Raw genomic sequence first — 22,015 nt, forward strand, 5'->3', positions numbered from 1 at the left:
CTTCAAAGGTCAAGACTCAAGTGCAAAATGCATACTTTAAAACATTCATGTAGCATTGAACGAGAGATTCCAGACTACACCATAGATGACTCGTTATCACATCATTTGTCTTACATATTACATTACTCTATCAATTCTACTTCTGAACTATTGAACTGAACAATACAACTAGTAAGCATACAGTAATTGTATAAAAATGTACAAGGTAAAAGATTTAGTTACTGTTGTTATATCGTTTGGAAGCGAAAGCTAAACAAAGACTCAACGATAAATCTTAACATTGAACATTTTTCCTTTATTCGAAGAATTCAAAGTCCTGTTATAAGAGATTCACTTATACTCCTTAACACAATTCATCCACCAGGTCGACTGGAACACGAAAACACTATATGTTCTAGGAAGACCATGTAGTTATTCCAACATAATGTCTAGGCTCTTCATTTAGTCTCAGAGCTGGACTTGGTTGTAGTGGAAACAGTATTTAGCTTACACAAAATCTCACTCTTCAACTCAGTCACTAACTTGTCAAAATTCTTGAATTGTGTATCGTAATCGCCTTCCTCGCCGGATTCATCAATATAATTCCCAACTCTAATATAAAAAAAGAAAAGAGATAGAAAGCTTCAGTACCTTGAGATTCAAGCAAAAGTAAAGAGATAAAGAGAAACCATGACATACTCAATTTGGAGATGGCCAAATTCTTTTCCATCTTCAGCTATTGCATCAACAAGAAGTTTATCATTCATTGCCAAGCACTTAACCAGATATCTCTTCACCGGACATTTATAAACAAACGCATACTCCTCGTCGAATTCGTTCCACCCTTCAATCCCAACCAAACCTAAAAATAAAAAAATCGATCAAATCCGAACCCTAATTAAACCCTAGAAAAACTTGTAAAAAATAAAAAATAAACCCTAAAACGAAGCCAATACTAACACTGAGTGGTCGATGAGGACAGAGCGTCGTGGGCGAAGGCAGGACGTCCGGTTGAAGTGAGAATGAAACCCGAAACGGCTAAAGAAGCGTGAACTACGAAAGCGATTTTGTCGTTTTTATTGCGAAAAGCAGGCATAACTGACCTGATCACACCCATCACTGCATGAGTAGTCGCCATTGATTCTGTTTGAGGAGTTCTCGTCAAGTTCATATGTTATCCCTTTAGAGTAAAGAGTAATATCGAAGTTGTAATCCTCTCACCATAAAGGTCGGGTATTTTTTTTTTTCGTCGTTTTCTTTTCGGGTATTTGTTATGTAAACAAAAACGAATTGATAAGGAGATTGTGTATACATGAAAAGAAATAAAATAATTGGCATAATTATACCCATAACACGATAAAAGGAAATATTTTTATGATAAAAGGAAAATGCCTTTTTCAAAACCTTCTGTACTTTTGTATTGAACTTGTGTCATTGCTGCAACATACGGTTAAACGACTTGTTATTACTTCATTATTGAGATGTGGTCGCAATGTAGTGACACTGATAAGTCTACCGAGAACCGGAAACCACTTAATCCGGGATCAAGTTCTCTCCTATAATGATTAGTCCGTTGTGCTCTATATAGATGAAAAAAAGAAAACTAAATTACTTATTGTTGAAGTCCGGGATCCCTTGAAAGTTGGACGTTTGGACGTCTTTTTATCATGATGTATGGGATTGGGAATTTTCTAGCCCTAGGATTTCGGTGGAAACCGTTAAATCGACCCGATCAAACAAATTTTTTTGGTTATCGGCATAAACCGAAGATATTCCTTCTATCCGATCGATGAAATTAATTTGGGAAATTTGATTTCGGTTCGGGTCGGTTCGATAATCGGAACCGATTGGTTTTGCCTAAACCAAGAATTTGCAGCCATATCTCCCTGCCATGACTTTATGAAGGCCTCATCGATTGTGGTGCTAAAATTCACAAAACAATCTGGCCAGATATCTAGACCGGCAATCCTTTGAAACCAGTATACGGAATTCAAGTGTAAATCTTGCATCCACATTAACATCGTAAGATGGATATAAGTTTTTGTTTGGATATGTTTAATATGTAGCATTGGAATGTGATTTGTAGAGATATGCATTTTTGACGGTCAATCATTCACGGAAAGATATTTACAAACAGCAATACTCCTATAAAAACGTCGCACAAACAAACAAAGAAAGACATCAGGGTTGATTCTTGAAAGGAGGCATGTCAGCCAGGTGTGTTTTTATTGAAATCTCGCGCATGTGACAAAAAGACAAATATACCCTTTAAACCATTTTATTTTTTTAATCATTTTGTTTTCTTTCTCCAATCATTCGTATTCCTCTCCTTGTTGCTGCTGCTCTCTCTCGCATCAGCCATGGCGGTTTCTATGTTTATCCCTCCAAAACCTCCTTTCTTCTACCCTCTCTAGACCTTCCTCTCTCTTGATTCCTTTCTTCGTATCTCTTTCAGTCGAAGCCAAACCCCTTGAATTTCCCCGATTTCAAATGGCAATTGTGACAGGAGATCGCTATGTTGAGAAGCTACAAAAGTTTTTAGAAGACGAAGCTGAGTCTCTTCTAGAAGAAACCATGATTCTCAAGCTTAATCCTGCTGGTCTTCACTATCTTCATCTCCGTCTTGACTCTCTCCGTGAACTCGAACGCATGCTCTCCAATGCTCCTGTTGATTACCTTCGCGCCTACGTTTCCGACCTCGGCGATTACCGCGCACTCGAACAGCTCCGTCGTATTCTCCGAATCCTCACTTCTCTTAAGGTCGTTTCCACTCTTCCTTCTCCGGCTCGTGATCCCACGCCTCTCTCTCTTTTTCCCTTTGGTAGCCTTAAGGTTTTGGAACTCCGTCGCTGTGATTTGTCTACTTCTCCGGCTAAAGGCTTGATCGAGCTCCGTCACACTTTGGAAAAGATCATCTGCCATAATTCCACTGTCAGTTTTGCTTCCTTTAGCTTGTATAGAGAAATTCAACGCTAGTATATAATGTAGTGATTCAAGGTTTTGCATGTTGTGGATTTCGATTTTGATATAGGATGCTCTGAGGCATGTCTTCGCTAGTAGGATTGCTGAGATAACGAATTCGCCCGAGTGGAATAAGTTGGCGGTCATATCTTGTGCTTGTAACCGTCTTGTGCTCATGGATGAGTCCTTGCAGCTTCTTCCAGCTGCTGAGTCTCTTGATCTCAGTCGAAACAAGTTTGTCAAAGTGGATAATCTTCGGAGATGCACCAAATTGAAGCACCTTGATCTGGGATTCAATCATCTTAGAACGGTGTCTTACTTGAGCCAGGTGGGAGACTTCAGAGTTCAGACTTCACCATATCCATGCATAGCTTACATTTGATATTGTAGTAACCGCTTTTGGCCTTGAAGTTGGTATTCTTATAGTCATTTGAATTGTCTAGCTTCCCTCCCTAGTTTGAATAAGATGATAGTTTTATTTTGAAAAACATGTATCTGTGCTGAAGCTTTTATTCTGGTTTCATCCTTGGGACCAATATATGGATGTTTTTGGACAGTGCAGGTATCCTGTCATCTTGTAAAACTTGTTTTGAGGAACAACGCTCTTACTACGTTGCGTGGGATTGAGAACTTGAAGTCACTCCAAGGCCTTGATGTTTCCTACAATATTATTTCCAACTTTTCAGAATTGGAGTTCCTTTGGAGTCTTTCACAACTGAAAGAATTGTGGCTGGAAGGAAACCCAGTGTGTTGTGCTCGATGGTACAGGGCACATGTCTTCAGCTACGTTGCTCTCCCAGATGAAGTAAGCTTTTATTATTCTTGATTTGGAGACCCTGGGATCTTGTCGTGAAGACAGATATTTCACCATGTCGGTTTGAGCTTGATTTGTAATGCTTTGTATTATATGAGTTTTCAGCTGAAGCTAGATGGCAAACAGATAGGAACTAGAGAATTTTGGAAGAGGCAAATCATTGTAGCCCATAGGCAAAGTGAACCTGCAAGTTACGGATTCTATTCTCCAGCTAGAGAGGAAGATAATGAAGAAGGAAGCTGCAATAGAAAAAAGGTAAACAGCCGCAAGTCCATTTACAATATACTGTACTTATACACTCATATATTATGTAGCGATCCTTTTTTTCCTGTGTGATAAATGGTAATGTGGTATGACTTTATGGAGAACTGTGTGAGCCCTGCACAATGCTGCGTTCAGCTTCTCTATTTGTGCTTTTCAGTATCATGGTTGTTTTGTTTGATAAAAATAATTATTGAAAGCTTATTATCTTAAGTGTTTTGACCTTTAACAGAAAAAGATCTGCCGTCTCGCTTCAATCCATAGCGAAGCAGAGAGCACCTATGTGAATTCTGACCATGAGTCAGCTACATGTGATCACGAGAACAAAGAGAATATGAAGTTTAATCAAGAAGCCGATATATTTGGTCTTATAAGTAAAGTTGAACACCTGAAGAAAGAACGTTCTGTTTTGTGGTTGCGAGAGTTCAAGGAGTGGATGGATCGCTCAACAGAGGATTTTGCAGATGTCTGTAAAGACAGCCAGGGTATAAATTTGGAGAAAAAGTACTATACAAAGATAAGAGAAATCTCAAGGCACCATGGTGGAGGAACACCGAGATATACTTCCGGGTCTTTACGTGCTTCAAGAGCTAAGAGCTATAGGAAAAATTTGGAATGCAATGGCTCATGTGTGGATCATAAAGCTGGTATGGATTATATGAAGTACGTTGAAGGTAATGAGACACAAAAGATAACCGATGACATCTCTTCAATAAGCCTTCAAAGTACAGATCGAAATCAGAAGCATCAGGAATGTGTACACGATGAGATGGAATCTTTGTCAGTTGAACCAAACGACCTGTTACCTACAACACTTGCCAAGGAGAAGCTAGCTGAAAATGGAAACATGTCAACATTGGATATAACCCAGCATATGACAGGATCAACATATCCTGGGTCACCCCCTCATTATCAGAAAGATGTCTTATATCGACGTCATAATTTGGTGGAAGAAATCTTGCAGTTGTCTGCAGATTCTTATTCAGTGGCGTCATCTGATAGCACAAGCAGCTGCAGTGAAGATGATAATTATGATTCTGAATCTGAGTATTCAAATCATAAAGAGGGGCGGTTGACTGATCTTCTTAATGTGAATAGACTTGGGAAGGAGATCCTGGAATGTACACCGAAAGGAACAAGATTTCTTGGTTCTCAACCGGAGAATGGTAGCACAATAAAAACTTTGAGAACAGATGAATCAATGAAGGAAACTACCACTAACTTTCCTTCTGGATTGCATAATGGTAAACATGGTGTTAACCAGACAGACCGTTTGGTTGAGAAAAGGAAACCTATAAAAAGATTTGTTTCCTTCCAGAAAGAGGAAAGTTGCATTACCAATGGAGAGATATCTCTCAGGAGTGATGCAGATATCAGTGATTCTGGTGAAGATGTGTGTATTTCTGATAATTTTTGGGAGAATACCCTGTCAAGGGTTTGTAGTAGTAGTAGTAATAGGAGTATCAAATTTTTGGGGACTGATAGAACACTTGGAGTAGAGGAATATTTTTCAGCAAAACTGTCAGTTTCCAGCTCTCAAGAAACTTGTAGGACGTACATGAATTGTGATCTTATACTACAGAAAGGTTCCACATACAAGCAACGGTGAGTTATTGTTCCACTTGCATGGTCGTAGTTTATAGGTAAAGGATAGTAATGCGAGTCCCTACAAAAAGTTTTGTACATTACCTATGATATCTGATTCTGAGTAGCTGAGGGAAAAGAGATTTCATCGTTTTCTAGTATGGCTAGGCTTTGATAATAGTATACAATTAAATTGCAGAACTACACGATACCATTAGATAAGATGCTTTGGGCTTCCTTAAAGTGGGTGATGTGTGGAAAATCCTATGTGCATTTTGGTTATATATATACAACTGCATAGCTAGGTTGGGAAGCCACTTCATATCAAGATGCTATCTATTCTTTTCACTTCGAACAATATTCTGAATACAGGGAAGCAGTGTTGCTGCTGAGTAGCCAGGACAAGTTGTACGTGCTACTCGTGGGTGTGACTACTGATTATGAAGGTTAGACTAATCAGCTGTCTTCCTTGCTAGCACGTCATAAATTTTGCTGATGCTGAGTTCTTAATGGCGATGTGTGACTGCAGGGAGTACCTTAAGTGTACTGTGTTCCCATGAAATCAAGGATTTACAAGACGTATCAGTTGGTCTAGGACTTCAATTTGTGAGGTTAGTCTTTTTCTGGTTCGGCTTTGTATATATTTTTTGTATCCACTGCCCATGTTCCTGAACCTTCTCTTATTTTGTGGTTAGGCTACGCTTTTTGGAGGATGTAGAATACATTTTTGTAACCAAGTGTATTAAAAAGACAACAGAATTACTCAATATCACACAAGTTTTCGATTCCCAGGCTACAGAGTATAAATGTTCTTTGCAAAGGTGAGCCATTCACATTCAACCAAGAGTCGGCTCTGTATATTTTTGCTGTCATAATTTTTGTCTTCTATGTTAATGGCAGTCTGGAGAATATTCAGGTGGACTTGTTTGAGAAAGAAATATGTGGAGGTTTGAAGCTAAGTATATTCCAGTACAATGTTCTCCATTTTCAGAGCACCACTCGTGGAGGTATATTCTCTCTTTGCCTATGTTATCCTAGATTAATGAAAAATGGGTTCCCTCAAATTGTCAGCAATCCAGAGTTATAGGTTTCAATGTTTCATATCCACATTAAGTCATGTCCCCTTCATTTTTATCTCCGGATTTTATTACATGATCGAGAGATAATCTTTTGGGTTCACGTTCCAAATAAAGTTCTCTCTGCATCATGAGCCATGAACCATCACTGTTTCGTTACTACAGTGACTGTCTTATTTTTTGCGTCCAAAACCTCCAATACAAGCTTTGATCGCTGCTAAGATTTTTGTCCAATTTAAACTGAACAGAAGTGTCATGGCTTTTGCGGTCGCTATTTGTGGCTGGTAGGCGTCTCTTTATATGCAGTGAGGACTTCACACAACTAAGTTCTCGAACAGCATACTCTTCTTCAGCTCCATATTTCTTGCTCGACTCGTGCTGCTCCATTTCTGAAATATCTGAAATGGTAATAAGTTTCTTCATTGCGCTTCCCCTTTTGCTCGCACTTTAGTGAGATGAGATATCAACTTCCTTGTTCAGATCATTGAAACGCAAGGAATTGTTGTGTCATTAAAGATCAAAGAGAAGAGAACAGTGGATTTAGTTACATGGAAGCTCAAGTGGTGCAGCATAGAGAATGCTATCAAGTTTGCGGCCTTGCTCAAAGCTCTTCATCCCAATTCGCCACAATGGCCGTTGGCTGTAAGATACAGGAGATAAGTCTTCGTTTACCTTTTCTTTTGTTTTTTGACCGATCACCTCTGTTTTGTTGTTATGTATATACAACACAATGCACATTGTTCATATTCATTTGATCCAGTTTGTTTTTTTGGGTTAAAATCATCTCTTTAATCCGTGTGTTTTGAGCCTTCTTTCCCTTTTTAAAACATAGTAGATTTGATTTGGATCTTTGGTGCGTCTAGGAACATCTTGGAGTCTGCATAGTAACAAACATTGGGCAGGGTAATAAAATCGGGATTTGTACACGCAGACACGTTTTAAACCGCTTATATTAGCCAGACAGAGCAAGCTAGGAAGCATACGACTACAAAGCCAAGTGTATGCGTATGAGAAACATGTGTTGACCATATATGTTAGCTTGTTCTTTAGCAGCTGAACTGATCTCGCTTTGTCCGGACAAGTTCCAGCGGTAATCTCTCCAGCGCCATCTGAAAATATATAACATGAGTCGTCAATCCTATGATTCAAATCATAGGCGTAGAAACAAAGAAAGAAAGTCTTTCTCACCCATAGTCTTGGAGCTGTTGGATCAGACTTGGGTTGTGCTTTGGCTAGCTTCGATTTGAAACTTATGGTGATGCATACCTTGAATTCCACTGAGAAGGGACTGTTCCACAAAGACATAGGATCAAAATCATCATCATTTCAGCAGTTTTATAGAATAAACTAACTAGAGAGTCATTTGTTTCAATCAACTGCCTAGGTTTATAGAAAATGAAGCAAAGAAACTTACCCTGCGAAAACGGAAGGACACATTAAAAGCCGAGGTAGTAAAACGTAAATGGGTAGAGTCATGTTACGGCACACATCTCCATCCGCAATCTGAACATGGTCTAAATTAGCAAAGCATTTTGATATTACAATTACTACATTAACAAACCAGAATGGTCATTTTAACACCTGTGTAGACTGAATCAAAGAGGTCTCAGTGACAATCCTTTCCCCTACAATTATCGACTCAACTCGGAGTAGGTGAATGTCAATAGAAGTAATAGGAACTGAAGATGCTTCCACTGTTAACTCACCACTGAGTGGATCCTGCAAAGAGCATTGGGTGGCTAATTTTCCAGTAACTCGGAAACCACCTTGTGAGATCAATTGTCCTATTAGTTTTCACATTAAGAGATGATATCTCCGAAACTGGAGTGAAAATGTTGGAAGAACAAACCTGTCTTAATATCAGGCAGCAACGGATGTCTCTGTGTGTCTTGAGTGATGTAGAAGATGACAATTTCCGGAGGAATAGGCCGCTCGGGAAGGTCAACTTCAACCAAAAACCAAGGAAAAACATCACAAAACAATCCATGTTTATTCTATAAACACCAACGAAGCAAGACAAAGTACCTCTACCGCTCTCAATAATAAACTCCATTGTTGCAGACAAAGGTTTGTGCAAGTATCCTCGCGGTATATCTGCAGTTAGTAGATACTGTCACAGATTTTTGCATCAATGTTTTCCCAATTCACAGACAAAAATCCTAAAATCCTTATTAAAAAAAGCTGATCAAACTACTGACTTGGATGTTGATATTTGTTCCATGAAATGTCTCATAGAACTTCTCTACAATGCCTTCCCCAGGCTCCCTCAGATTCAAAGAGAATGGTATCTACAGCAAAAAAAATATCCAAAAGCTTAGCTTACTCAATGTTGCAGCTATATGTGATATTTCTCAATGGGACTATGTTCTTTACCTCTGTAGTTCCCGGAGGGATTTTGCCAGAAGACTTAACTTCGATCGTCTTCTTGCTGTGGCCAAAATTCGAATTATTTGCTTAAGCTCGAGTAATTTCAACATCAAGGAATCAATTCAAGAACCAGAGAAGAAATAAATGCTTACACGATTTGAATAGGCTTGATGACACCATAGAAGGACTCAATAACTCCAGCTGATCCTCCACGAACCTGTAGGAGTGAGGAAGAAATTTAACTAACTTGGTGGAACCAAATTGAAGAAAAGCTTCAATAGAGAGAGAATCTGAAACCTGCAAGTTGACTGATCCATTGACGGATAAACGTATTGCTTGATGCGAAATCGAAGTTGCAGATTTTATCACAATTTTTCCTTCCACTGGTTCCTGATTAAATTCAAAAACTAGAGATTTCAAATTCGTCTTCAACGTAATCATAATTCATAATTAAGAGATTCGATACATACGGAAGAGCGATAGATACGATTTGATCGAGAAAGTTTGACATTCACCGTCGTCGCCGTCGCCATTTTACTCACCGAGCTTAGCTACAGCGGATTTTGTGGCAACGGCGGAGTAAATGAAACGGCAGAAGTTTTCTCTATAAGTAGGACAACAGCAGGATGTCTTTACTGAAGACAAAACGTTGATTAAATGGCAGGTAGTTAGTATCTGAGAGTTGAAAACAGCATGAAGTGTAATTCAATTAAAGTAGAAAAAGTTCTAGAGGAGACGTTACAGGCAACGCTACACTTTCTTCTCTCTTGTCTTGTCACAGAGATGATATCAGAGAGAAAGCTTAAACCCTAATATTCAAAGATGTGGAAGAAAGGGGAGCTAGTTTGGGTAAGCGTGAGCTTTTCGAATACATGGATTCCGGGTCGGATTATCGATCCATCCGAATCGTTAGGAGTTCTCGTCTCGTTCTTCGGCCTAATGGATCCGCGATACGTTCCAAAACCATTTCTACGAAGCTTTGATCGCGATTTCAAAACCTTGATTTCAGATTCAAGGTGGATTCGCCGCTTTGTGAATCGAGCTCTGCGAGCTTACTTTTGGAACATCTCGTTTGGGTTATGGTGTTCTTGCCAGCCGCGTATTGATTCGCCTTACTTGGATAGAGAAAACTCTCTCCCACGGTTTCATGCCACTTCGGATTCGGCTCTGGGGTTTGTTAGAGATATGGCTATTTCGATACGAATGCCCCTCTGGAGATTAGCTGAGACCAATAGTTCCAGTGCTCAGATCCTTAGTTTTCGGCGTTACATTGTCGATTTTAAGCGCTCCGAATCTGTCTATGAGGAGACTAGAGCAAGTAAGTTTGAAAATTCTTATTTTTGGGTTTTGCTGAGTACGATTAGGAAAGAAACCCCATTTGGTGTTTTAGAACTGCTCCATAGAGATGATTGCTACTGTTTCGCTCTATTAGGTTTATAGGAACTTCAAAATTTGAGTGTGAATCTATATGCTCTGTTTACAATAGAACAAGGCGAAGTATGGATTGACAGATATTGCTATGATTTGTATTCTCAAATAATTCTATGAATATGTGTACAGGTGCAGAGCTAAATGATCGATCTGAAGAATCAGGTTGGTGTCTTGAATACTCAAAGAAGATGGACCTGTGTTCTATGTTTCCTGAGACTGCGGATGCGGATATCGACAACAGTAGAGATTTGAGTCTAAGAGATCCATTGCCGAAGGATCTCCCTTGTTGTTCTTCTGAGCAGCATGTTGATAAAGTAGTTCAGATTTGCACATGGAATACGAGGAGCCCTCGAACCAGTTCTAATTCTAGTACCATGAAAGCTTGTGAAACCATGGTTAGAAGAGCTGTTCATGAGGATGATGGTCACCTGTCCAAGAGTAAAGAATGCTGTCAAGTTGAGCAGAATATCTGCTTATTGAATTCAGAACCTTCTATTGAAGATATGATAGAGGAAGACACCACTTCCGTTGCTGCCTCAAGAGTTGATGTATCAGAAGCACTTCCTGATGTTATGATTGAAACTCATGATGACATCATTGGTTTGGTTGATGGACCTGTGACATCGACAAATGAACTGTCACCCTTGCTTGATTCGAGCAACGACAAAGCTTATTTGGCAAAGCCTGTTTCTTTTGTTGTTCCAGGAGCCTGTCACACTCTAGCTTGTTCAGTGAGAAAAAAATATGCTAGCCCAAGAAACAAGCTTGATAGCTCTATCATCAGTGCCAAGACCTTGAATGAGCAGTCGTTAGGTAGGAATAGTCTTAATGGAACACGAGAAAACTGCTCTGAATATACGTTGGAGTCACATATTGTGGAGGTGGGACAGGTTTCGCTACCTAGTACAGGCACTTCAAACAAAGAATTTAGTTCTGATGATGCAGGAGCACCTGCAGAACAATTACAAGATTTGGAAGCTGGAACAACTGTTGAAAACCAGACGAGATCAGTTGATAATGTCAGATCCATTGGTGTCAAAAGGAAGGCAAGTCGAGACAAAGCATCTGCACGTTACTCCAAGAGAAAGAAGAAAGCAGGCCAACAATCTATTTCTACTGATAAATCGCTGAATCTACACCTGATGAAAGATATGCGGCTTGCTAATCCAAAATGTTTGCGGATGAAGTTTTTGTGTAGACATGGGGATCTCCCGTCCAAAGCAGAACTGTTGAAGAGATTCAGTGTGTTTGGGAAAATAGATGCTTCAAGAACTGATGTAAACCCAGGGGAAAGCTCTGCGAAAGTAGTATTCATGCAGAGCATCGATGCAGTGACGGCTTATCAATTTGCTAGGAGCAAAAAGTTTAGACTAGGAAAGTCTAAGGTTACGTACCGCCTCGAACCCTTTGAGGAAGACAATGAAGTAAAAAAAGTTCCTTTGCCTCAGAAGCCGCAAAAGTCTGCTCCATCACCAAAATCATGTCTCAAGGAACATGGTTTGGTAGATAAAGAAGAGGGAAGAAGGAATATGAAGGTGAAATTTCAAATGGAGACCAACTCATGAATCCGATGACATCATCATCTCAATAGTTTTAGCTTATGTAGCTCTCACGGGAAGCTTTTGTAATGTAGCTACGGTCTGTTCCTAACGAAGAACTTGCACCTTTTTTTGGCCTTGAAGCTTTTGTATAATCATGGCTTGTTTTGTATTAGAGATGACATAGTTTGTACTTGACTACATAAAATATAGCTTTAACGATGAATCATGAATGTGACTACAAACTAGGTTTCCATTTTCTGCTTCAAAATTGTTATCTGTTTAGAAATTTGGGAACTCAACAAGAGAAGAAGAAACAACAAGTTGAAAGGAAATAGCAAGCAGTGAATCTTGCAAGTACAAAAGCATAAGTTTACACTAAGGCGGGTCGTTTCCATGTATGGTCTTCTTGATCGTTATTGGCTTGGCTAGGTCGTTTGCACTCGCATTTCTTGCAAGCATCGTTTCTCCTAAAGTTCACGAAGTCGCATCTGCAAAATTAAAATGAGCCACGGGAACAAAATGGTCTGGTTTAGGATATGAAGATAACAAATTACTAAATAAGAGACAGAGAGGAAGAGAGACGCACGAGGGGCATTCCCAATCTCCAGGCTCAGCTAGCGTCTTGTGACGTTGTTCTCGGCACTCTCGACACTGTTTGTTGCTAGCAAAGTTCATATATCCACACCTGAAAATATACATACAAAGCATTCTGATCAGTACAGACAGAGCAATCGAGCAAAGATACAATCATACAAGATACAACAACTTTACAAACTTTCAATCTTTAGCAGCCAGAAAAAATGAACGTAAAGACTAAAGGCAGATACAGCTGATAATCATAAACAAACGCGGAGACATAGAAGCAAAAAAAGAAGATATAGTAGAGGCTTTGAGAGGTAAGGGAAACTTACCCAGTGCAGTTCCAGTCTCCTTTCTTCATTTCAACAATATTCACCATTGAAGTTTTCTTTGGTCCCTTTGCTTTGCATTTCAGACAGCTCTGGTTTCTTGTGAAGTTTAAGAAACTACACCTGTGGAGCCAGCAAGAAAATAACCAATGAGGGTATGGCATAAAAGACTTAATACTTTTGATTTCGAGAGAAACGGGTAATTGTCAGATTTAGACTTACTCAGGACATAGCCAGTCACCTTCCTTGACAACAGCAGCAACAGGTCGTCTGTCAGCGACTTCATTGCACTCTCGGCATCTTTCATTTCTGGCAAAGTTTACAAAGTCGCATCTGAAGAGGAACACAGTAACAGAAAACACAAAACCTAAAGTCAGAAATTTACAGAAACAAACACTCATTTCTCAAACCAGTAATTTAACATCTTCATCCAAAGATGCTGACAACATTATCGCAGCATCAGATACGATATGATCTAAAAGGTAAGAGCCTAGGAAACTAAAATTGGATTCACTGTGTATAAACTATAAAGGACCAGACCAATTTCTAGAGACATGGCATACGAGCTAATTGTTCTTAGAAATTACTTACTTAGGACAAGCCCAATCTGCACTGTAAAGAGGTCGATCACGTTGAGAAGACTCATCGTTCCGCGATTTAAAAGCCACACGGTGAGAAGGCTCATCATTCCTCGATTTAAAAGCCACACGTTGAGAAGGATCATCATTCCTCGATTTAAAAGCCACACGCTGAGAAGGCTCATCATTCCTCGACTTAAAAGCTCTCTCTTTCGAAGGCAAAGAAGATTCCTTTGAAGAAGGTTTTGGTAAAGCAGGGATTAAAGGCTTCTCACTAAACTCAACCAACTCTAAAAGAAGTCTTCTTGCAGACTCATGAACAAGTTCTTTACCAGGTGGAACTTCACCTCGAGAGATAACTATAGAATCAAGCGCATTGAACAATAGTAAACGCATAACATCAACAGTTCGAGCATCAGCTTCTGTATCCTTAAGTATCACATAAGCTCTATCACACGAGCTACGAAGATCACAAGAACCACAAACCTAGGATTCAAAAACAAAACATTTCTTATGAGTTAAAGATCTCTCTATTATCAAGGTTTAAACAATTCCATAGCTAATGCAACAACATACATCTCCTTCGTTTAACTTAACATGAGCTCGAATCCTTTTGGAAGAATTCACAGTTTTTCTGAAGAGATTAGGGCATCCACGCTCCACAAGAGCTTGTACATCTCCTGATGATAAGGATCTGCATCAAGAGGCACAAAATCATCAGTTTCAACACTGAAGATTGATGAATTTGAGAAAATTGTATACCTGAGAACGTCGTAACGATCACGAGCGAAGCTGAGACAAGCATCTTTAACGAGAATCATTTCCTGATAAACAGTATCATCTTCGGTGTCTTTGGTGAAATATCCTTTCGTCTTTAAGCGATCGACGAAAGTTATCCACTCTGGCCATGGATGAGGAGTGAGAGACGGCGAATCCGAATCCACGGTGGTTGCTACTGCGGCGGCGGCGTCACTGGAGAAGCATCGGAAGCGGAGAGATACAGATGGAAAACGATTGAAAGAGAGAGGAAAGGATGGTTTGTGAGGTCGGAATATGGAATTACCGACTAGGAATATTCTGGAAGATGACATTTTATTGAGATCTCTCCGGCAAGATTTCACCAGAGACGACTATAAGTGAGGTTTTAGTAAGGTTTTTGGCAGGCGAACGAGTGGATAAAGGAGAAGGCTTTTCAAGTTTTGACTATTTGCAATATGACCTTTTATTTATATAAGCATTTTCTTTTTTGTCCCTTTAGTTTTAAAATTACAATTTTGCAACTCACTAGAAATTCTTTTATTAAGCTTGAATCAAGACTCAAGAGATGTGGACTAAGAAGCTCATCATCCAAGTTTAAGGGACAGAGGTGGCAAGGTTTGGCAATGTTGTAGCTATTAAGGGGTTGCAAAGTCACGATTCTGAAAAGCCTCAAAAGTCCGAGCCCAAAATCATGTCCCAAGAAACATGGTTCAGTAGTTGAAGAGAGAACAGTGGGAACCCGAAGGTGAAATGTCATCATCATCTCAATAACTAGTAACCATTGTTCTGACTAATGCTGTTAATTAATGGTTGTATGCATAGCTTATGTCTCTCACACTAGTAAACTAAACAAATGGTTGGTAGCTTAAGGTCTACCTAACAAATAACTTCAAATAGGAGAGTCGCTTCCATACTTCCACGTATGGTCGTGATGGGTATTTGATTCCCTTGGTGGTTGAAAATTTCTGTCAGTAGTTTCAGCATCTCTGTCACGGCTTTACATTCTATTTCATTGCTCTCTATCTAGAAAAGTGGATTCCTTCCTATATCAAAAGAAAGCCAAACTGTCTATTTCAGTCAAAAGCAAAGAGTTCTTCAAGTTGCTCGTCCGTCCATTGTGGCAACGAGATTGTTGACGCCATCGATTGAGATTTGTGGATTGTAGTTCGAGTTGTGACTTCATCAGGGTTCCCCATTACACTCTCTTGCTCATCAATCTGCGATTGAGAACTTCTTCTGATCTGTTTCGCGGGTCTAATGCAATCAGCTATATCAGTCTCAGTAGCTACATCTTCGTACAGTTGCTGCTCTGTTTGGCTGATTGAATCATGTTTTCCCAAGAGAGTCTGCTCCATTCTAACTTCACAGTGATTCTTTGTCACACCCTTTTTAGGAGAGGATTTGCTTCCCTCTGCAGGATTAATATCTACCATTTCTATGTCATGCAGTGCTTCACTGCTTCCTTTAGCATTTTGTCTGAGATTGTTCATGATGCCTTGAGTAGTGCTTTGCTCAACACTAAACACATTGGGTTGCAGTCGCAAATATTCCTCGTTTTCTGTTAGACCAAGTCAAAGGTTCGAGTCTCTATCAAACTGTGAAAAAAAAATCGAAAGAAAATTTGATCACTTACCATTCACCGGAACAAGATTCTTGCCACTCATTTCAGAATCGTTCTGCTTTGGTAAACCATTCACAGAAACATGATTCTTGGCACTCATCTCAGAATCGTTCTGGTTTGGTAAAACAGGAGTATCCTTTGTGATAACCTGTTAATGGAAACTCTCTAGCCTTAAGAAATTTTCATATATTCCAATGAATATAAGAAGGTGGAACTTGATATCCTAAGAAAAACTGCCAGAGAAATACTACCTTGGAGATGTTCTTCAGTGTTATGTTAAGATAGGTTGATGAACGTGAGGGTGCGCAGACTGCAACCTGAAAAACACTATATCTTAGTCCATGATTTACCAAAAGTGACTGAGAAACAAAGTGGTAATGTCAAAACCATGCGATTTGTTTTGTCTCCTTAATGAAAAACAGCAAACCTGCTTAAGTATCACCACTGCGCCAACTCGTATATCTCTACCAAACTCACTCTCGGAGATAACTTTTCTGTGCACACTGGCATCAATTGTTCCAGTGGGATCCTACCAGCAATACACAGATTTGAGACTCATGACAATTGGTGCGTGACAAAAACAAAAAAGTGGAAACCATTCACATTGTTAAGAGTTCTTGACTGTTCATTTTTTTACCTTAAGAGTCACCATGACATCACCTAGACCATTCGGAGTGCAAGTTTTGACAATTGCCACGACCTACAAATGACCAGCCACATTTCAAGTATGTCACTACATTTCACTTATTAGCTGCAAAGATAAGATGTGGAGCATTATGAGATCATCAGCACGTGGCTTGGCAAAAAAATCCAGCATTTGGCTTTCCACTACCCCAATTATTCTACAACATATACAAATAACTTGTGGCCAAATAGCAAAAAATTGGGTGAAGACATTCTTTCAGAATATTCCACCTTTCTCCTCACAAACACAAAGCGAAAGCCAATACCAGCAGACTATTATAGGGTGTAGATTTCCATTAATACTCTAACTGGATGGTCACTAGATATCTTGGTGTAATGGGAATGGACTAGAGGATACAGCTAAACTGAGTAGGTTAATCATACCTGATCAACTTTACCCCAACTGTCACATCTTCTCTTAATCTCGCTCACTGGTGTCCCTATAGCATTTCCACCATTGCTCAACAAACCTGCCAAACAAAAATTGAAAATGGTAAACCACAACCCCTAGAGATTTGACAATGTAAAATTCTAAGAGAAAAGGTCTACCTTCACTTCGAATGTAATCAACAGTAGAGACCCAGGGGTCCTCAGAGAAATCCTTGTCTTCCCAATCAGGCTCTTCTGCTGCCTTACGTAAGAACTCTTGAGTTGGAATTGGTTCTCCATGCTCATTAAACGATTTAGGATCCTTATTCATCTTTCTACGGATTGCAACTTGAACAACTCCAGCAGGTCCTGGAATCAAGGAGCGAGAATAACTCTCCTCAAGAAACTTATCCGGCGAGGAGCAGCGCCGAAGAGTGGGACGGTGATTAGTGTTACTATTAAAACCCGCCTTTGGATTCTGTTGTTGCGCATGCGGTTGCAGAGACCTCGTCGGAGATTTGCGTTTACAAGGGCGGAGAAAAGACGGGAGTTCAGAATCGCCGAGATCAAGAGCTTCCCATTGGTCTACTTCAGCTTGGGAGTTCATATCTCTCATCACACGAATATGACGAAAAAAGATTCATCCGCACATACCCAGATTCTGTAGCAATTGCATTAGCGATAAGCCGATAAGTGAACTTCAATGTGTGAGACTAAAATTATGAATCTCACTACCATTACACTTATAATTTCATTTTCATGAAGGTACGAAATTACCAAGATTGAGAACTAACCGGCGGTGGGGGCAAATAGGGACGACGACGACGACGACGACGGCGGTGAAGCGAGGAGGCGATGAGAGAGAGAGAGGTCTCGGTGACGTGAAAACGGTTTGATTCTTGGAAGAGATTCTTTACGAGTCATGGGAAGAGTATTTATGTCATTAGTTATTGGGCCTTTTTATTTGGTATGATATGGGCCGCCTCACTCTCTACTAGTTTACTTCTTTTCGTTACTAACTTTTTTTTTTTTTCCCGCTAACTCTATTATTTTCAAACCAAACTAATGTTTCCCGCTAACTCTATTATTTTCACAGTTGACTAAAAGAACGGCCGAAAAAAAAAACTTTCTCTCTCGCATCTTTCAGAGAGAAAAAGTTTTTTCTTCCGATTAAAATCGGATTTTCTTCGATTTTCTTCGATTTTAATCTGGTTTTTTGTTGTAAATGTTTTCCAGCCTAGTCTGGATCGCCTAAGTGCGAGTTCTCTTTAGCCAATTTGGCTATTATCTTTTGTTTTGTTTGATCCTTTTCTTTTGCAGTAACTAAATCTCTTTCATGAAACAAACGCCGAGTGTGGGAAACAGAAGTTCCAGAGATCATCAACTGCTCAATCCCTTGCATGAAAGGATAAATCCTTCAACTCCTATTAAGGCCGTAATCGGCTTTGTGTGAAGGTCCCTCTTCTTTGTTTGTGGATCGTGATGTTTGGAAACTTGATGGCTGGTGAAGACGGATTCAGAAGAGCGTGTTTTGCGACTGGATCTAATCTCTTCCCTTTTCATCTTTTCTGGCGCTTCAATTTTGTTGGTTTATGGATCTAGTGTTCTACACATCGGGAGATTTCTGCAAAAGAAATTATGGTGGTGATTTAGAGAAAATAGCTGATAGGTGAACATCCATGTCAGAAAACAGAATTTGATCGGCGGTCAGCTATGGCGGTGATGGCGGTGAAGACTGGTCGGTGGCGAGTTTCTTCGCATCTTCCACCTCCAACTTGAGCAAAACATGTGGCCTTACACATGTTCATTTTAGGCCAACTGATTTACTTTATAATTTATGTTGTTGGGCCTTTAGATATGTTTTGTGCTGTTGGATTCCTCTTTCACCATTGTAACTTCAGCCCTGTTTGGGTTTAAGAATGTCGACAAAAAAAAAATGTTTCAAAAATCAAAAACCTTTTTTCCAAATAATAAAACAAATCTCATACAGATTTTGTTTTTTAGTTGTATTCTCTTTCTCATGAGTGGCTAACTTTTATTCATGAAAAAGTAGATTACAACTAAAAATTGTAATTTAGTAGGTTTAGACATTCTCAAACTTATATAACTCAAAATATTAAATTTAGTAGGAGTAAATATTAATTGTCAATCTTTCTCTGGTGAAACTACAGTAAGAAAACATCCTAAGAAAAACAAATTTGAGCAAGAGTTCTCAAAAGTGTTTTGTATGTTTATAAACAAACATAAAGTTTAAAATAGGAATGATTCATATTTTTCACAAACCATATTTGCTTAATATATAAGAATTAATTGATTAGGGGAAAATATTGTGGAGCTAATTAAAAGAATAAAATTTGCATGGAAGCTACAAAAATGAAAAATCAGAACAAAACTAGCTTTTTCTATAATTACTAGAATAGATTTTCTTATTTTCCAGCTCCTACAAATGAAAAAAAAAAAAAAACAAATTTTAATCCTAAATTTAATATCCTGTCATCTCCCACCAATACCGGAATGTCATGACTTGCTTATTTGATTTTCGTTTCTCCCACTAACAAAGTCTCACCTCCCTTTCCGGTAAAACAAAAATAAGATCTCTTGTTTCTTTTTGGAATGAAAATGTAAACAAACAAAAAAAAAAACCAAAAAAAAAAACAAATTTGACGAAGACAACGTAAAACGTTAGAGGAAGACAAATTATTTGCTATGGTGGGTCTCTTCTACAAGATTGTTTGTTTGCAATGATATGTTTCTGATAAAAGTTTTTTTTTTGCAATTATATGTTCACACCTTTTTTACCGAGAGAATTTTCATCATTTGGTTTCAACGTAGAATAATCTTGGATTGGTCGAATTTAAATTTAAGTTTATGCAGAATCATGTATGATCGTTTCATTTCTCTATTTTTCTTCACTTTTTCCTACTAGCTTGAGAAAAATTAATCTTGTTGCAGGGGAGAAGCATAAAGATCGGAGGATGAAACCTTCTTTAATGGATAGTCTACTAGGTCTCCTCCGTATTCGCATCAAACGCGGCGTCAACCTCGCAGTCCGTGATCTCAACAGTAGTGATCCTTACGTTGTCGTCAAAATGGCAAAACAGGTAAACCATCCTTAACCATACTTTGTTAAAATGGCCCTACTTCTTGAGATAGTATGTCGGGTTTCTTAATCCTCTCAATATCAAAGACACTATTTGATGATGTTAGATACTTTTTCAACTTTATGATGGAGAATATAATTTGTTACTTTTAGTGGATGGAACTATAGCAACGTAATAATAGTGACCTTTTAAACATCTTGGTCATTAAAGCGTTTCGGCTTCTTGTATGATCATTGTTAAATTTACTAATAAGACGCCAGTTTGAAAGATCACGAGTGTTGAAGACTTTAGATGTGCATTAAACAAAATATACATATGGCTAGGTTGATTCGGTCAGTTTTCGTAAAGAATATACATGTTGAATTTGTGAATTTTAGGTATATTGAAGCGGCTCTCAGAATATTTTAGGAATGTAATAGTTTAGTAGTTAAGAATCTAGCTATTTGTAATTAATTTGGTTGTTCGAGTGTTTTGGAAGTACTTTAATTAAGGTATCTGAATATTATTTATACTTGCTAATTGATCTGAAGCCTCGAGGTCCGGTGGCTGGAGACCGTAATCTATCTTTACGCATCGTAGAATTTATCTAACAACAAATTCTTAGTATTTTATATATTTCGAGAATCATTATTTAACGCAAAGATAGTAGTTATGATAAACGAATGAGAAAATTGAATGTGCAGAAATTGAAGACTCGAGTTATTTACAAAAATGTAAATCCTGAGTGGAATGAAGACTTGACTCTCTCAGTTTCAGACCCCAATCTTACCGTCCTCTTGGTAAGGAACTACCAATTCTACGATCATATTTTTCATTTTTTATTTTCAAATCGCCATAATGTTACGTAAAAAAAAAACATGATTACGGTGTCAATTTGCCTAGACGGTGTATGATTATGACACGTTCACCAAAGACGACAAGATGGGAGATGCAGAATTCGGGATTAAGCCGTTCGTTAATGCGTTGAAGATGCACTTACATGATCTCCCATCTGGGACCATCGTAACCACGGTCCAGCCTAGCCGCGACAACTGCCTAGCCGAGGAGTCTCGGGTTATATGGTCTGATGGTAAGCTCGTTCAAGATATAGTTCTTAGGCTGAGACATGTCGAATGTGGTGAGGTTGAGGCTCAACTTCAATGGATTGATCTTCCCGGAAAGGGTCTATGATTTGTTTTCTGTGTATTGGTTATGGGACTTTAAACCTGAATTTAATTTAAAAGTCCAAATTAATGTAAGCAAACAAACTAGAAAGAAAAAACGATAGTAGGAATGTCTTTGTACAAAAAAAATTATTATTTGTTTAGTAAATGACGTGTTTCTAGAATCATTGGGTTAAGCATAAAGTTGAAGAAAATTACGGATGTTATAAGAAGTTCCAATTTTTGTTTCACACATTAGCGATCGTGGAGGTCATCAAAACCAAGCCCTTATATTGTATAATGGGAATCATTACTTTAACTCGTTTGAAATGTTACCACACTTCAACCATGGAATGGAATTATGTAGTATTGGTAAATTTAATTAATCACTAGCTGCCAAAAATTTCATTAAGTAACGTAGTGTATACGTCAAAATTTACTTAGGTAGTGATAATATCTCGAACCAAGGCACATGAGCAGATCTCTTTCATATATGACACAAGTATGAGTACATGCATGAGCAGCACAAACCCTATTTGTTGCCTTTTCTAACGTATACGCATCAGGGACCCAAAAGTTATCAATTACCTTTACTCTTTTTATTTGTGAATTTTGTTTGTTGAATTAATATAAGATAAAGTACAAAGGAAACATATGAGAACGCTACAACCATAAAAGAAGATAGAGACCTGCAGCAACAAGATAAAGAGAAGGAACCAACCTACCACAACCCCTTCAGCACAATCAACAAGAGAAGAGAAGAGAATAAGGTGTTCTCTCACTCCCACAAAAATAACCTAAGTAGATCTCAGTTTTTAACCTTTTGTTAAATGATAAGT

The 22,015-nt window shown here is 38.7% G+C and overlaps 7 protein-coding genes and 2 long non-coding RNA genes across 18 annotated transcripts; 3 read left to right on the top strand and 6 right to left on the bottom strand.

Moving 5' to 3' along the window:
* Positions 1 to 171: 171 nt before the first annotated feature.
* Positions 172 to 1,245, bottom strand: AT1G48530 (proteasome inhibitor-like protein). The gene is made up of 3 exons (NM_103749.2): positions 940 to 1,245; positions 679 to 841; positions 172 to 591 (listed from the first exon to the last, which is right to left on the bottom strand). Exons 1-3 carry the CDS (start codon positions 1,148 to 1,150, stop codon positions 438 to 440), a joined length of 528 nt encoding a protein of 175 aa, NP_175286.2. The 5' UTR covers positions 1,151 to 1,245; the 3' UTR covers positions 172 to 437.
* A 1,053-nt stretch (positions 1,246 to 2,298) lies between these two features.
* Positions 2,299 to 7,528, top strand: AT1G48540 (Outer arm dynein light chain 1 protein). Of its 3 annotated transcripts, none has more exons than NM_103750.4 (11): positions 2,299 to 2,910; positions 3,011 to 3,268; positions 3,503 to 3,745; positions 3,860 to 4,009; positions 4,248 to 5,620; positions 5,972 to 6,045; positions 6,129 to 6,210; positions 6,295 to 6,420; positions 6,500 to 6,606; positions 6,924 to 7,081; positions 7,156 to 7,528. In NM_103750.4, the coding sequence occupies exons 1-11, from the start codon at positions 2,470 to 2,472 to the stop codon at positions 7,333 to 7,335; spliced, it is 3,192 nt and encodes a 1,063-aa protein (NP_175287.2). In that variant the 5' UTR covers positions 2,299 to 2,469; the 3' UTR covers positions 7,336 to 7,528. The 3 variants fall into 3 exon arrangements, with proteins under 3 accessions (NP_175287.2, NP_001320459.1, NP_973992.1); NM_202263.1 differs by having other exon boundaries at positions 2,306 to 2,910; positions 7,192 to 7,451; NM_001333342.1 differs by having other exon boundaries at positions 6,924 to 7,528.
* Positions 7,499 to 9,673, bottom strand: AT1G48550 (Vacuolar protein sorting-associated protein 26). Of its 2 annotated transcripts, none has more exons than NM_001198243.1 (11): positions 9,513 to 9,624; positions 9,340 to 9,432; positions 9,195 to 9,259; positions 9,049 to 9,103; positions 8,867 to 8,963; positions 8,701 to 8,769; positions 8,525 to 8,620; positions 8,257 to 8,441; positions 8,090 to 8,178; positions 7,864 to 7,963; positions 7,499 to 7,784 (listed from the first exon to the last, which is right to left on the bottom strand). In NM_001198243.1, the coding sequence occupies exons 1-11, from the start codon at positions 9,573 to 9,575 to the stop codon at positions 7,722 to 7,724; spliced, it is 975 nt and encodes a 324-aa protein (NP_001185172.1). In that variant the 5' UTR covers positions 9,576 to 9,624; the 3' UTR covers positions 7,499 to 7,721. The 2 variants fall into 2 exon arrangements, with proteins under 2 accessions (NP_001185172.1, NP_175288.1); NM_103751.3 differs by having other exon boundaries at positions 7,509 to 7,784; positions 8,701 to 8,785; positions 8,874 to 8,963; positions 9,513 to 9,673.
* A 110-nt stretch (positions 9,674 to 9,783) lies between these two features.
* AT1G48560 (uncharacterized protein) lies at positions 9,784 to 12,439 on the top strand. Of its 2 annotated transcripts, NM_001198244.1 has the most exons (3): positions 9,789 to 10,360; positions 10,483 to 10,539; positions 10,603 to 12,203. In NM_001198244.1, the coding sequence occupies exons 1-3, from the start codon at positions 9,865 to 9,867 to the stop codon at positions 12,036 to 12,038; spliced, it is 1,989 nt and encodes a 662-aa protein (NP_001185173.1). In that variant the 5' UTR covers positions 9,789 to 9,864; the 3' UTR covers positions 12,039 to 12,203. The 2 variants fall into 2 exon arrangements, with proteins under 2 accessions (NP_175289.2, NP_001185173.1); NM_103752.5 differs by lacking the exon at positions 10,483 to 10,539 and having other exon boundaries at positions 9,784 to 10,360; positions 10,603 to 12,439.
* AT1G48570 (zinc finger (Ran-binding) family protein) lies at positions 10,800 to 14,649 on the bottom strand. Its single transcript, NM_103753.5, has 7 exons — positions 14,263 to 14,649; positions 14,077 to 14,194; positions 13,514 to 13,986; positions 13,145 to 13,255; positions 12,926 to 13,045; positions 12,601 to 12,699; positions 10,800 to 12,502 (listed from the first exon to the last, which is right to left on the bottom strand). Exons 1-7 carry the CDS (start codon positions 14,589 to 14,591, stop codon positions 12,385 to 12,387), a joined length of 1,368 nt encoding a protein of 455 aa, NP_175290.1. The 5' UTR covers positions 14,592 to 14,649; the 3' UTR covers positions 10,800 to 12,384.
* A 222-nt stretch (positions 14,650 to 14,871) lies between these two features.
* AT1G48580 (nuclear localized protein) lies at positions 14,872 to 17,846 on the bottom strand (the record flags this gene model as incomplete). 3 transcript variants are annotated; one of them, NM_001333343.1, is made up of 8 exons in its annotated part: positions 14,872 to 15,817; positions 15,893 to 16,028; positions 16,132 to 16,197; positions 16,308 to 16,409; positions 16,518 to 16,580; positions 16,949 to 17,034; positions 17,114 to 17,594; positions 17,728 to 17,846. In NM_001333343.1, 7 exons carry the CDS (start codon positions 17,547 to 17,549, stop codon positions 15,333 to 15,335), a joined length of 1,374 nt encoding a protein of 457 aa, NP_001320642.1. In that variant the 3' UTR covers positions 14,872 to 15,332. The 3 variants fall into 3 exon arrangements, with proteins under 3 accessions (NP_001320642.1, NP_001320641.1, NP_175291.1); NM_001333344.1 differs by having other exon boundaries at positions 14,931 to 15,817; positions 17,711 to 17,834; NM_103754.2 differs by lacking the exon at positions 17,728 to 17,846 and having other exon boundaries at positions 15,193 to 15,817; positions 17,114 to 17,540.
* A 581-nt stretch (positions 17,847 to 18,427) lies between these two features.
* AT1G07493 lies at positions 18,428 to 18,702 on the bottom strand. The gene has a single exon (NR_139255.1). It is a non-coding gene; the product is annotated as an other RNA (long non-coding RNA).
* A 747-nt stretch (positions 18,703 to 19,449) lies between these two features.
* Positions 19,450 to 21,395, top strand: AT1G48590 (Calcium-dependent lipid-binding (CaLB domain) family protein). Of its 4 annotated transcripts, none has more exons than NM_103755.3 (4): positions 19,450 to 19,642; positions 19,886 to 20,034; positions 20,718 to 20,813; positions 20,917 to 21,395. In NM_103755.3, the coding sequence occupies exons 2-4, from the start codon at positions 19,909 to 19,911 to the stop codon at positions 21,202 to 21,204; spliced, it is 510 nt and encodes a 169-aa protein (NP_175292.2). In that variant the 5' UTR covers positions 19,450 to 19,642; positions 19,886 to 19,908; the 3' UTR covers positions 21,205 to 21,395. The 4 variants fall into 4 exon arrangements, with proteins under 4 accessions (NP_175292.2, NP_001322406.1, NP_001185174.1 ...); NM_001333345.1 differs by lacking the exon at positions 19,450 to 19,642 and adding an exon at positions 19,740 to 19,813 and having other exon boundaries at positions 20,917 to 21,357; NM_001198245.1 differs by lacking the exon at positions 19,450 to 19,642 and having other exon boundaries at positions 19,769 to 20,034; positions 20,917 to 21,359.
* A 296-nt stretch (positions 21,396 to 21,691) lies between these two features.
* On the bottom strand, positions 21,692 to 21,919 carry AT1G07497. Its single transcript, NR_139256.1, has one exon. It is a non-coding gene; the product is annotated as an other RNA (long non-coding RNA).
* Positions 21,920 to 22,015: the final 96 nt, after the last annotated feature.

This window comes from Arabidopsis thaliana, assembly GCF_000001735.4.
Source record: "Arabidopsis thaliana chromosome 1 sequence".
Lineage (NCBI taxonomy): Eukaryota > Viridiplantae > Streptophyta > Magnoliopsida > Brassicales > Brassicaceae > Arabidopsis > Arabidopsis thaliana.

Bases quoted from the DNA above. Each gene is read 5' to 3' on its own strand.
- AT1G48530 (NM_103749.2), bottom strand. From the start codon at position 1,150: ATGAACTTGACGAGAACTCCTCAAACAGAATCAATGGCGACTACTCAT. The intron at 842-939 runs GTTAGTATTGGC...TTTTATTTTTAG, and splicing joins GTCCTCATCGACCACTCAGT to GTTTGGTTGGGATTGAAGGG. The intron at 592-678 runs GTATGTCATGGT...TTTTTATATTAG, and splicing joins TTTGGCCATCTCCAAATTGA to AGTTGGGAATTATATTGATG.
- AT1G48540 (NM_103750.4), top strand. From the start codon at position 2,470: ATGGCAATTGTGACAGGAGATCGCTATGTTGAGAAGCTACAAAAGTTT. The intron at 2,911-3,010 runs GTCAGTTTTGCT...ATTTTGATATAG, and splicing joins TCATCTGCCATAATTCCACT to GATGCTCTGAGGCATGTCTT. The intron at 3,746-3,859 runs GTAAGCTTTTAT...ATGAGTTTTCAG, and splicing joins ACGTTGCTCTCCCAGATGAA to CTGAAGCTAGATGGCAAACA.
- AT1G48550 (NM_103751.3), bottom strand. From the start codon at position 9,575: ATGGCGACGGCGACGACGGTGAATGTCAAACTTTCTCGATCAAATCGT. The intron at 8,442-8,524 runs GTTTGTTCTTCC...TGATCTCACAAG, and splicing joins GCTGCCTGATATTAAGACAG to GTGGTTTCCGAGTTACTGGA. The intron at 7,964-8,089 runs GTAAGTTTCTTT...TTTGTGGAACAG, and splicing joins TGTCCTTCCGTTTTCGCAGG to TCCCTTCTCAGTGGAATTCA.
- AT1G48560 (NM_001198244.1), top strand. From the start codon at position 9,865: ATGTGGAAGAAAGGGGAGCTAGTTTGGGTAAGCGTGAGCTTTTCGAAT. The intron at 10,361-10,482 runs GTAAGTTTGAAA...TTAGGTTTATAG, and splicing joins CTATGAGGAGACTAGAGCAA to GAACTTCAAAATTTGAGTGT. The intron at 10,540-10,602 runs GTATGGATTGAC...ATATGTGTACAG, and splicing joins TTACAATAGAACAAGGCGAA to GTGCAGAGCTAAATGATCGA.
- AT1G48570 (NM_103753.5), bottom strand. From the start codon at position 14,591: ATGTCATCTTCCAGAATATTCCTAGTCGGTAATTCCATATTCCGACCT. The intron at 13,256-13,513 runs GTAAGTAATTTC...GTTCCTCTTCAG, and splicing joins GCAGATTGGGCTTGTCCTAA to ATGCGACTTTGTAAACTTTG. The intron at 12,503-12,600 runs GTGCGTCTCTCT...TTAATTTTGCAG, and splicing joins GGAGATTGGGAATGCCCCTC to ATGCGACTTCGTGAACTTTA.
- AT1G48590 (NM_001198245.1), top strand. From the start codon at position 19,816: ATGATCGTTTCATTTCTCTATTTTTCTTCACTTTTTCCTACTAGCTTG. The intron at 20,035-20,717 runs GTAAACCATCCT...TTGAATGTGCAG, and splicing joins TCGTCAAAATGGCAAAACAG to AAATTGAAGACTCGAGTTAT. The intron at 20,814-20,916 runs GTAAGGAACTAC...CAATTTGCCTAG, and splicing joins CCAATCTTACCGTCCTCTTG to ACGGTGTATGATTATGACAC.